This window comes from Sphaeramia orbicularis, chromosome 5 (genome assembly GCF_902148855.1).
Source record: "Sphaeramia orbicularis chromosome 5, fSphaOr1.1, whole genome shotgun sequence".
Taxonomy (NCBI): domain Eukaryota; kingdom Metazoa; phylum Chordata; class Actinopteri; order Kurtiformes; family Apogonidae; genus Sphaeramia; species Sphaeramia orbicularis.
Genome location: NC_043961.1, coordinates 3,146,678 through 3,159,521, shown reverse-complemented (window position 1 = coordinate 3,159,521; position 12,844 = coordinate 3,146,678). Strand labels below are relative to the sequence as shown.

At 33.6% G+C, this 12,844-nt stretch overlaps 1 protein-coding gene across 1 annotated transcript; it reads right to left on the bottom strand.

Annotated features, from left to right (window-relative positions):
• Positions 1-253: 253 nt before the first annotated feature.
• Positions 254-12,415, bottom strand: LOC115419465 (transcription factor Sox-13-like; the record flags this gene model as incomplete). Its single annotated transcript, XM_030134259.1, has 3 exons — positions 12,379-12,415; positions 7,630-7,800; positions 254-420 (listed from the first exon to the last, which is right to left on the bottom strand). Coding segments are annotated over exons 2-3 (261 nt in total), but the record flags the coding sequence as incomplete, so codon positions are not given.
• Positions 12,416-12,844: the final 429 nt, after the last annotated feature.

Below are 12,844 nucleotides of genomic sequence, written 5' to 3'. Positions count from 1 at the left end.
GTTCTCATAATTCATGCATGAAAGGGTTAAAAATAGGAAAAATCTGTAAAAGAAACAGTGAAAATTCTGTTAAATTACAGATTTTTTTTTTTACAGTGTGTCTATAACGTATGGAACTGTGCACCAAACTCTGTCGGCGCTGTGTTCCAGGGACACACTGTTGCGTTACCCCAGTTGTGTGAAGCGTTGCGTCCTGGGTTCGTACCTGTGTGCGTACGTGGCTCTCTGCTCTTGCCGGCGGCTCTTCATCATGGCCTTGTACCCCCACTCTCAGCCTCCGTCCTTCCACGATGCAGGTCCGCTTGGGTCGAGGTTTGTACTTGTAGTCGGGGTAACGCTCCAGGTGCTGGCGGCTCAGCCTGGCCTGCTCCTCGTAGTACGGCTGCTTCTCTTGGTTGGACATGGCCTTCCATCTGGAGCCTGAAGAAAGACGCAAACACACACAACAGACTTTAGGAACTACAGAGGCGTCCCTGGGTCTACTGTTCAGTCTATTAAAGGTTCCAGCAGCGGCGTCAGACACATTTGAATTCAGGCACATTCAGCCCAGTAGGATCTAGAGTGGACCAGGATAAAATAATAACAGAATAACTATAAATAAAGAAAAGTAAAAAAAAAGTAAAATGACATTATGGACATGTTTACAGCGACACACTAGCCTTTAAAAATGTGAATAACATGGACAACCTGAAAGTTCTTTAAAAAAGAAAAAAAAGAGCAGTTTTAACATCATTTTGCCTCATCTATTATATTATTATATATTATTATTATATTATTATTATTATTATTATTAAGTACAGTTTTAACATCATTTTGCCTCATCCATTATATTATTATTATTATTATTATTATTATTATTATTATAAGATGAGGCAAAATGATGTTAAAACTGTACTTATTATTATTATTATTATTATTATTATTATTATTATTATTATTATTAAGTACAGTTTTAACATCATTTTGCCTCATTATATAATAATAATAATAATAATAATAATAATAATATAATAATAATGATAATGATGATAATAATAAAATAAGTGCAGGTTTAACATCATTTTGCCTCATCTTATAATACTACTACTACTACTACTACTACTAATAATAATAATAATATAAGATGAGGCAAAATAATGTTAAAACTGCACTTTATTATATTATTATATTATTATTATTATTAAGTGCAGTTTTAACATTATTTTGCCTCATCTAATTAAATTAATTAATAATAATAATAAAAATAATAATAATAATAATAATAAAATAAGTGCAGGTTTAACATCATTTGCCTCATCTTATAATACTACTACTACTACTACTACTACTACTTCTACTACTACTACTACTACTACTACTACTACTAATAATAATAATAATATAAGATGAGGCAAAATAATGTTAAAACTGCACTTTATTATTATTATTATTATTATATTATTATTATTATTATTATTATTATTATTAAGTGCAGTTTTAACATTATTTTGCCTCATCTAATTAAATTAATTAATTAATAATAATAATATATAATAATAAAATAATAATAATAATAATAATAATAATAATAATAACAATAATAGTGGTTCCAGGTACGACAAACCCCGGCCCTCACATGTATTGTATCTTATTTTCGCATAGATCCAGCTGATGTCATCATGTCTATGCGTGTGATGATGTCAGCATATCAATTGCCTCTATATTTGTGCCAAATTTGAGGTAAATTGAAGCAAAATTTATGTTTTTGTAGAGATTTGAAATTTCACTCATTATAAGTAAATGGGAGATGAATAAGATTTTAAAAATTCATAAAAAATTTAAACTTTGATCTACTTATCCCAAAATGTAATGACATCTCTTCTGGGTCACTGGCAATCTATAAACTCCATTTGGTATGAACTGAACAAACAGTTTTGCTGCTAGAGTGTTAACAAAGGAACAAACAAAGAAATCAAACCAAAAACAATACCCCTGCCTCCCTTCAGGGGGGGCGGGATAGTAGTGATAATAATAATAATAATAATAATAATAATAATAATTGTGGATTATTTTACACATGTGCAATATCACATACAGATCACAGTGGATCTACAAACACATAAAACAGACACATATTAAAACTGCACTAACTTCTCTTAGGACCTTTCATGTCGTTCATATTGTTCAGGTTATTCACATTTTTCATGAAAGGATAGATTGTAAATGTCAACATTTTCATGTAATTTTCCTTTTTTTTTTTTTTTTTTTTACAGTAAAACAAAATATTTGGAGTTGCCATTTTTAATAGGTTATTGTGATAGTAGTGATACTGATGGCCCTTCGGTGGGCCGGTTTTGGCCCTTGGGCCGTAGGTTTAAACCCTTACATTAAAGGTTAACTCCATTTATTACCCCCCCCCCATGATACACACAGTACCTAGCATTAGCATTAGCATCAGCACTGTGGTCAAGGACAGTTAACCTATATTATATGTATTTGATGTACACTGTTGACCATAAAGTGGGAATAAAATATTTTTCCTCTTCTTATGAAATGATTGTGATTTATTCTTGATAAAAGTGTAACTGGGACTCAGTATATAATCATTGAACCAGGTCAAAGGTGGTTACTGATGCGAATAAAAAAAGGAATGTCTAAAAACAAAATTATTCCAACTTCATGGGAAACAGTGCATTACATTCCATGCTCCAGTTATTGTTTAACATGTATTTTGCAACATGCAATGAAAGGTACATTTCTAATACACTTAATTGAAAATTCTTTGCAAAAAAATACTAAAAGTGTTAAATTTTGGGTTTATTACTCATTTTAAAAGACACCAACCTACTCCTCCAAAATATTTTGTTGAAGTATTTCCAATTTTTGTCACTTAAATCCAATTTTTGTATATTATTTGCCACTAAGATGATATTTTCTTACATAAAACATGATCTGCTTTGTAGATTAACCCTTTCATGCATGAATTATGAGAACCTTAATCAAAATTTTTCCTGAGTGTTTTTATTCCTTTTTAGGCATGAAAAAAACGTGATTGAAAATTTTCTTCCGAAAATAAATAAATAAATAATAAAAAATAATAATAATATATAATAATATAATAATATAATAATAATAATAATAATAATAATAATAATAATATAATAAAGAATAAAAATACATTAAAAAAAAAATAATGGAAAAAAAATCTTATGAGCCTATTTTTCATGAAGTTGCAAAAATATCCACTCAGCTGGACAGCACACATTTAATTTTTGACGCACAGAAACATGAATTTACTGATAAATTGAGTGAAACTATGGGGAGGACTTGTGATTCTGGGGGTTTATGCTCAGGAGAGATCTACATAATGTTACCAATTCATGTCAGAAAAGATATGTAGTGTCTTAAAACTTTAATAAAGATATGTGTAAAAAAAAACAAACAAAAACAAAATAAAACAAAAAAAAAACAATGAAAAGAACAACAAAGTCCATGAATAGACAAGAGAACAGCTGTAGAATGGCTGTCCACTGTAGTGACCAGTATGCATGAAAGGGTTAATAGTACTACTAATCTACAAAATCTCTCAAACTGACTCCATGTTGAGCAGCTACAGCGCTGTGTTCTCACATGGGTTAATAAATGACACAGAATAGTGTGATATGAACATAGAATAAAAATGTAGCGCTATGACCAGAGGTGTTAAGTCACACAGACTTTTCCTCAGTACATTTTAACACAAATTCCTGTACTTTCTTCGTACATTTTCATACCAGGCTTGTTATTATAGTTCTAGTGCGATTGGGAGAATTACCAGTTCTTTTTCTTTTGCTTCATTCTGCAGCTTCATACCATCCAAACTGATTTCAACTTAAATGAACTGAGCAATGACTCATGAGAAAAAACACACTAAAGACATAAAAAGTGCACTTACAGTCTCCAGTTTTATTATCCAGTGCTTATTTTGTTTGTTCTGAAGGAAAGTTAATGCAATCTGAGGTTTTATTTGACAAAATGAAAACAACAGTAAAAGGGAGACTGAAGAAAAGGCTGATGTTGAAATCTGATTTGCATTTTGCAGCGAAATTAATGTTAATTTCTTTCATTGTACTTAAAGTTCGAATGGTTTAACCCTCTTAATATCATATTAATAATGTGGTTCATTTAGAATGTTCAGCTTTTAACTTTTATTTTATCAATCAGTACTTTCATTTTTATTCATACAAGTATTTGGATTTTATTTATTTATTATTTATTTTTTATTTTCCGTTTTCAGTTATACAAAACACAAAAACAAAGGCTCAAATGTGTAACAACAAATTCACTAATTTACGAGCCAGTCCTTATTCAAAGAAAGAAAGAGGGTTTTAAAATGCATAATTCCATTTAATAAAAAAAAGCAAAATATCAGTACTTGAAATTAAAATTTTCCGGTAAAACTTATGCAGTTTTACTTGAATAATATTTACCTCCACCAAGGAGGTTCTGTTTTTGCCGACGCTGGTCTGTTTGTCTGTCTGTCTGTGTGCAAGATAAGTCATAAAGTTATGGACGGATCTGGATGAAAATTTCAGGAAATATTGATGCTGGCACAAGGAACAAATGATGAAATTTTGGTGGTGATGGGGGGGGCACTGATCTGCCTTGGCGGAGGTCTGCGCTCTCCAAGTGCTTTTCTAGTTTAGTTATTTCTGTTTTCAGGACTTGTATCTGTAATAGAGTATGTTGAATTGAAATTAAATAAAAGATCTGAGTGCAATGTAAAAAAAAAAAAAAAAAAAAAATCTGAAATTTAACAAAAAAATTAAAAAATTAAAAATTAAAAAAATTTAACAGCATTTTCACCGTTATTTTACAGATTTTTCCTGTATTTTTAAGATACAGGAAAATATCAATGAAATGACAAAAACAGACTGTGATTTTACACGTCAAATGTAAAATAACACTGAAAAAACTGTAACTGTGAATAACCATAAAATTTCCATTTTTTTAAAAAGATATTTAAAAGAAAACATGGAATGTCTAAAAGCACTGTTTTTGTCAGCACAATGACATAGATACTGATGGAAGAACTGAAGAGATTTTGGTTTTTATCAAGAAAACATGTTAAATGGATAGATATCAGCTCTGAAATTAAACTACTATGAGCTGTTTTTGTTATCATTATATTTGTCCAAACAAACGGACCTTTAGTTGGACCAGGCATTAAAATGAACAAGAAACTGAAGAAAACAAGGGGTGGTCTAATCATTTTTCCATGACTATATCTATGAACAGTGTTGAGCAGCCGTGTGTGCCGCCATTTTGCTTGAATTATGCTATGAGACTGACAATATTGGACCTTTAAGTTGGTCTTTTCTGGATCCCGTTGATCCCAACACCTTCCCCAGATCAGTGGTGTAGTCCAGGGTAGACGGTGGTATTTGGAGTATACCTACTGACTGTTCAGTCAACACTGAGTATACCCACTTCTAAATCCCCTATGTGCACCATTCAGTAGAAGCTATACATATGTATATTTAACGCTTTCATGCATAGTGGTCACTCCAGTGGACAGTTCTTCTGCAGCTGTTCTCTTGTATATTCATGGGTTTTATTGTTTTAGTTCCAGCCGACACACTGGATCATCCCATACACTGACATTCAGAGCATTACTGTAACTGTACTGTTGTAGATAAACCTGATCGGCACTAACATACTTTAGTGTAAATCAATTGCTTATTTATTGTTATTAGACTGTATTTAACAGTGTTTTTTTTTTTAACAAAAAGTTGTTTTTTTGCGTACTATCTCCATGAAGTGATTAATAACTTGTATTAGTGTATGTTAAAATGCGACATCAGAAAACATCAGATTAGCAGAATAAAAAAAAAACAAAAAATGTTCATAGTTTTCACAAAGTATGCCAGTAAATACATGTTTCTTTGTTTCAAAAATTAAACACATGGTGTCCAGCTGAGTGGAGATATTTGCAACTCCATGAAAAGTAGGTTCATAAAAAAATAAAAAAAAAATGTTGAATCGCATTGTTTTTTTCATGCCTAAAGAGGAATAAAAACACTTAGGAAAAAAATACTGATTAGGTTCTCATAATTCATGCCTGAAAGGGTTAATATCTGCAGCCAAACTGCCCATGTTTCCCGTTGGATGATGAAACTATGACCCGCCCTACTCTGCCTCTAATTGGCTAGTACTCGCTGCCTTCACTGATTACATTGGTTAACTTTAGGCATGAGGACTGATGAGCCAATCAGAGGCAGAGTAGGGCGGGTCATGCTGAGGAAAATATTGCTAACTAGCAGCGGCCTCCTCTGGAACCTGATTGGACACCTCCTCAGGTGACAGTGCCATCCCAGTTGATGACAGGTCACTGCATGTCTCACTGAAAGATGCGCGATTATTGGAAATGCGAACGAGAAAGGCAGAATAAATGAGTGACACATATGGAGAGAACCTACTTTCATGGAATACAGAATTCTGAGGTCACTTTTAAGGTGGTTTCAGAATGAATCACTGTTTTAAACGACTGGACATATGACTGCACATGTAGAGGAGAAGAGTGCTGTCGCCATTAGTTAAACTGTGGAGTCAGCTAACGTTATGAAAGGCTAATGTTATGAAAGGCTAACATTATGAAAGGATAATGTTATGAAAGGCTAACATTATGAAAGGCTAACGCCATGAAAGGCTAACGTTATGAAAGGCTAACGTTATGAAAGACTAACGCTATGAAAGGCTAACATTATGTAAGGCAAATGCTATGAAAGGCTAACATTATGAAAGGCTTATGTCATGAAAGGCTAATGTCATGAAAGGCTAATGTTATGAAAGGCTAACGTTATGAAAAGCTAATGTTATGAAAGGCTAACGTCATGAAAGGCTAATGTCATGAAAGGCTACGTCATGAAAGGCTAACGTTATGAAAGGCTAATGCTATGAAACGCTAACGCTATGAAAGGCTAACATCATGAAAGGCTAACATCATGAAAGGCGCTAATGCTATGAAATGCTAACATCATGAAAAGCTGACGTATGAAAGGCTAACATTATGAAAGGCTAACATTATGAAAGGATAATAATATAAAAGGCTAACATTATGAAAGGCTAACATTATCCTCTGTTTGCCTCATGTTGAATCCATTTCCATTCAGTCAAACCTACAAACTGCTCCTGATCAAGTCATGATCATTTTATACAAGCGAACAAACACTGCTGATGGATTTGTGGGTAAACTAAATACAGTAGTTTTATACGTCACTGTTTCTAAAACGGTGTTTTTCTGGACTACTACTAAAAAAAAAAATAAAAAAAAAAAAGGCAAAAATTGAGAGTAAAGCCCTCCTCCTCCACCACTGTCCAGATGAAAGTGTTTACGGGCTGATCAGTACCAACAGTGACCTGCAGTCCAGTCTCTTTTGTCGTCTGCCTCTCAGTGTGTTCTGGTGAACTGCGGTCGCTCAAAAGCCCCAGACAATAGAAAGAAACGTAAATGTTTGCAGCAGAATTAACCGCATCCTGCCTGTGTGTGTGCTTGTACGGTTTTGTGGGGTGGGTGGGTGGGTGGGGGGGCAGGTGCTTGTTCTTGGTGCTCTTCACGTCTCAGAATAGAGACTCAGAATGAAACCCACCCCTACCCGGAGCCGGACTCACCCAGGATCTTGCTGATGGAGGAGTTGTGCATGTCGGGGAAGGCCTGCAGGATCCTCCTCCGCTCGTCCTTGGCCCAGACCATAAAGGCGTTCATGGGCCTCTTGATGTGGCCTGAGGAGGGGGGGGCCCGGGCCTCGGCGTAGCTGCCCGACACCGACACCGGCAGAGCTCCTACGACAGACGGATACAAACACAACACGTCAAACTAGTGGGACCTGGAAAATACAGAAGACCATCAACAGTCCTCAGAAACAGTGGTTCTGTAATCCAGTCCGAACGCATGTGTGTGTCATGTGACTAAAACAGACCGAAAAGAAAACATGGAATGAATAAAAGCACCGTTTTTGACAGTAAGATAAGGTAACGTAAGATAAGATAAGGTAACGTAAGATAAGATAAGGTAATGTAAGATAAGATATGAAAAGATAAGGTAAGATAAGAAAAGATAAGGTAAGGTAACGTAAGATAAAAGATAAGGTAAGGTAATGTAAGATAAGAAAAGATAAGGTAAGAAAAGATAAGGTAAGGTAACGTAAGATAAGGTAAGGTAATATAAGATAAGATAAAATAACATAAGATAGGTGAGAAAAGAAAGATGAGTAAGGTGTAGGATAAGATAAGGTATGTAAGATAAGATGAGAAAAGATAAGGTAAGACAATGTAAGATAAGTTAAGATAAGGTAACAAAGATAAGGAAAGGTAACGTAAGATAAGATAAGGTAACGTAAGATAAGATGAGAAAAGATAAGGTAAGGCTATGTAAGATAAGATAAGGTAACATAAGATAAGGTAAGGTAACTTAAGATAAGTAACATAAGATAAGATAAGAAAAGATAGGTAAGGTAACATAAGAAGATGAGGTAAGGTAACGTAAGATAGGTTACGAATAGGTAAGAAAAGGTAAGGTAAGATAAGAAAAGTAACGTAAGATAAGATAAGATACGATAAGTAATGTAACATAAGATGAGAAAAGATAAGTAACATAAGATAAGATGAGAAAAGATAGGGTAAGGTAATGAAAGATAAGTAAAGATAAGGTTAATGTAACAGAAGATAAGAAAAAAGGATATAAGGTAACGTAAGACATAAGATTCCTCCCGCCATAGGGAAATTACACAGTTAACAGCAGCAAACACAAAAACGTACAGAAAATATAAACATGTGAAACAATAAATATAAAAAGAAAAAAAATAAATCTGCTATTTCTATAAATATTTATATAGATTTAAATATTCTACACACATTTAGAGTATATTTATTCACACATGCATGTGGTGTGATATGGAGGGGTTACTGACAACTGCTAGAACAAACACAAATGGACAAAATAAAGTCATGGAAAAAATGATTATTCCATCCAAAGTCATCAGAAACAATGGTTCTGCAATCCAGTCCTAACTCCTGTGTGTGTCATGTGACTAAAACAGACAGAAAGAAAACATGGAATGAATAAAAGCACTGTTTTTGTCAGTACATGACACAGATACTGATGGAAGAACTGAAGGGATTTTGGTTTTTATCAAGAAAACATGTTAAATGAATAGATATCAGCTCTGAAATTCAACTACTATGAACTATTTTTGTTGGTATCATTATATTTGTCCCAACAAATGGACCTCTAGTTGGACCAGGCATTAAAATGAACAAGAAACTGAAAAAAAACAAGGGGTGGTCTAAATTTTTTCCGTGACTGTATATTAGGCCGCTCCAAAAATACACAGAACTCACTTACACTTCCTGTGATTAACCTTTTCTGTCCGACCACTAAATCTGAAGAAATCCCTCTGATCATTAACCTTTATTCACTGCAAGAAAAAATACTCGACCTACAAACATCCAGCCTCAAATACCATCATGTTCACTTTCACCGCCCACATCGTCCAACCAGAAACTTCTGTTACTTTCTCATGTTAGCTCCTGAAACTTAATGATGTAGGTGGAACCTGTGAGTGACTCCGATAAAAGTGAAAGTAAAAAGTCTAGTGACGAAATCTGACCCAGTTATTCATCCAAATAATCAATATGTCCTCCTGAGATCCAGGAAAGTAGAAGTTTGGGTCTTTTTTTTTTTTTTGCATTAAATAATTGTCCTTATTAGAAACTGGATAATGCAAGTTAATCACTATACTTTTTTTTTTTTTAATGTAATGTGCTTTGCAGGGGGCAGCATATTTTATTATTTATTTATTTATTATTTATTTATTATTGGCCTTTTTTTTTTTTTTTTTTTTTACATTAAATAATTGTCCTTATTGGAAACTGCATAATGCAACAGTTTTTCCCCCATACATTTTTATTTATTTATTTATTTTAATGCTATGTGCTTTGCAGGGGACAGCGTTTTTTTTTTTGTTTGTTTTTTTTAAATTCATTATTTATTTATTAAAGTAAAAACTCTCGTTCCCTAGAGGACAAAAATGCATTTCTGGTCTCAACAGGATCTGAAACATTCTGTCATAAATGTCTGTTTAATTATCTTGTTTCAGTTTTTATTGTCTGTGTGATTCTCACTTTAGGTCAAATTACTGATGATGCCACAGTATGAAGATGTGGGATCTATTTTGTCCCATTCAGTGAGTTTCATCAGTATAGTAATAATACTTTTTTTTTTCGTAATAATACTTGTGCTGTTGGATCAGCTCAGTGTTAGCTGTTAGCTTAGCGCTGCAAAGTTTGTGTCATTGGTCTGTTTTATTTAATTATTCATGACATACACTGGTTTCAGAGTGTTGGCTGGTTTGGGATATTTGTCCATTTAAGTGCTTGTTGTTCAGATTGTGTTCTGTTTTACAAAAATTATCTATTGATACTTTATAATAAGAGTCAAATGACTCAAATATAAGTGAAAGTAAAAAATCTAGTCAGTAAATCTGACCCAGTTTATTCATCCACATAATCAATATGTCCTCCTGAGAGCCAGGAAAGTACAAGTTTTGGCTTTTTTGCATTAAATAATTGTCCCTATTGGAAACGGCATAATACAATGGTTTTTTCCAATACATATTTTTATTTTTCATTATGGCATGTGCTTTTGCAGGGGACAAGTTTGTTTTTTATTATAGTAAAGCTGTGAAAGTGTCGTCCTGTACAGAGGACGCACATGCATTTCTGCTCTCAAGAGGATCTGAAACAATCTGTAATAAAATACTGTTTAATTATGTTGTCTGTTTTTATTGTCAGTGTCCATTTAAGTGTTTGTTGTTCGGAATGTGTTGTTTTACAAAAGTGTATTCAAACAAAACAAAAAAATATTAATTCAGATAATCAATATATCCTCCTGAAATCCAGGAAAGTAACATTTTTTTGCTTTTTTATGTTAAATAATTGTCTTTTTGGAAACAGCATAATGCAATGTTTTTTCTGATACTTTTTTTATGGCATGTGCTTTTGCAGGGGACAAGTTTTTTTTGTTTTTTTTTTTTTATTCTAGTAAAGCTGTGAAACTGTCGTCCTGTACAGAGGACACACATGCATTTCTGGCTCTCAAGAGGATCTGAAACAATCTGTAATAAAATACTGTTTAATTACCTTGTTTCCATTTTTATTGTCAGTGTCCATTTAAGTGTTTGTTTGGAATGTGTTGTTTTACAAAAGTGTATTCAAACAAAACAAAAAAATATTCATTCAGATAATCAATATATCCACCTGAGATCCAGGAAAGTAAAATTTCAGCTTTTTTATGTTAAATAATTGTTCTTATTGGAAACGGCATAATGCAATTTTTTCCAATACATATTTTTTTATTTTTTTTATGGCATATGCTTTTGCAGGGGACATGTTTGTTTGTTTTTTTTATTAGAGCAAAGCTGTGAACTTGTCGTCCTGTACAGAGGACGCACATGCACTTCTGGCTCTCAAGAGGATCTGAAACAATCTGTAATAAAATACTGTTTAATTATGTTGTTTCTGTTTTATTGTCAGTGTCCATTTAAGTGTTTGTTTGGAATGTGTGTTTTACAAAAGTGTATTCAAACAAAACAAAAAAATATTCATTCAGATAATCAATATATCCACCTGAGATCCAGGAAAGTAAAATTTCAGCTTTTTTATGTTAAATAATTCTTCTTTTTGGAAACAGCATAAAGCAATGGGGTTTTTTGTGATACATTTTTATGGCATGTGCTTTGCAGGGGACAAGTTTTTTTTGTTGTTGTTGTTTTTTTTTTTATTATATTAAGCTGTGAAAGTGTCGTCCTGTACAGAGGACACACATGCATTTCTGGCTCTCAAGAGGATCTGAAACAATCTGTAATAAAATACTGTTTAATTATGTTGTTTCCATTTTTATTGTCAGTGTCCATTTAAGTGTTTGTTGTTTGGATTGTGTTCTGTTTGACAAAAATGTATTCAAACAAAACAAAAAATATTCATTCAGATAATCAATATATCCTCCTGAGATCCAGGAAAGTAAAATTTCTGGCTTTTTTACGTTCAATAATTGTTCTTATTCTGCTGATTCTGATTATTGGAAACAGCATAATGTAATGTGTTTTTTGTGATACATTTTTTTATGGCATGTGCTTTGCAGGGGACAAGTTTTTTTTTTTTTTTTTAAATCATAGTAAAGCTGTGAAACTGTCGTCCTGCACAGAGGACACACATGCATTTCTGGCTCAAGAGGATCTGAAACGATCTGTAATAAATGTCTGTTTAATTACCTTGTTTCCATTTTATTGTGAGTGTGATTCTGATTTTAGGGTCAATTACCGCCGTTACTCTGACGACGTGGGGTCCACATTCGACACCTACCCTCAGAGTCACTGCTGAGGTGGTCCTCAGTGGACGGAAGGCCTGTCTGTCGTCACTGCGCTCGGAGTGAGAAACCCTCTCGCTGCGAGGTGATTCTTTATAATCCTGAGGACGTGGAAAAGACAAAGACAGGTGATGTGAGATACACGCAGCACAAATATTCACACTGTGACACAAAGAGGCGATTTGAGTTTGGACTGCAGTAAAAACCATGACCCGACGCGTACGGGCTGTGTTGGAGGCACGCATGTGTTCCAGCCGGCGCTATTTAAGGTAAAGAAACGGCACACTTGGCATATCAGCTGGTGTTTGAATGCAGAGTTGTAAATGCAAAGAAAGGAAATGACAACGCTATGCAAGAGGAAGAATGGTGTTTATTATTCACGGGAGGAAAGGTGAAGGAGAACAGGCAGAGATGGGAATGTCAGGGTTGGGAATTTGCAAAACTATCACAAACACGGGTGTA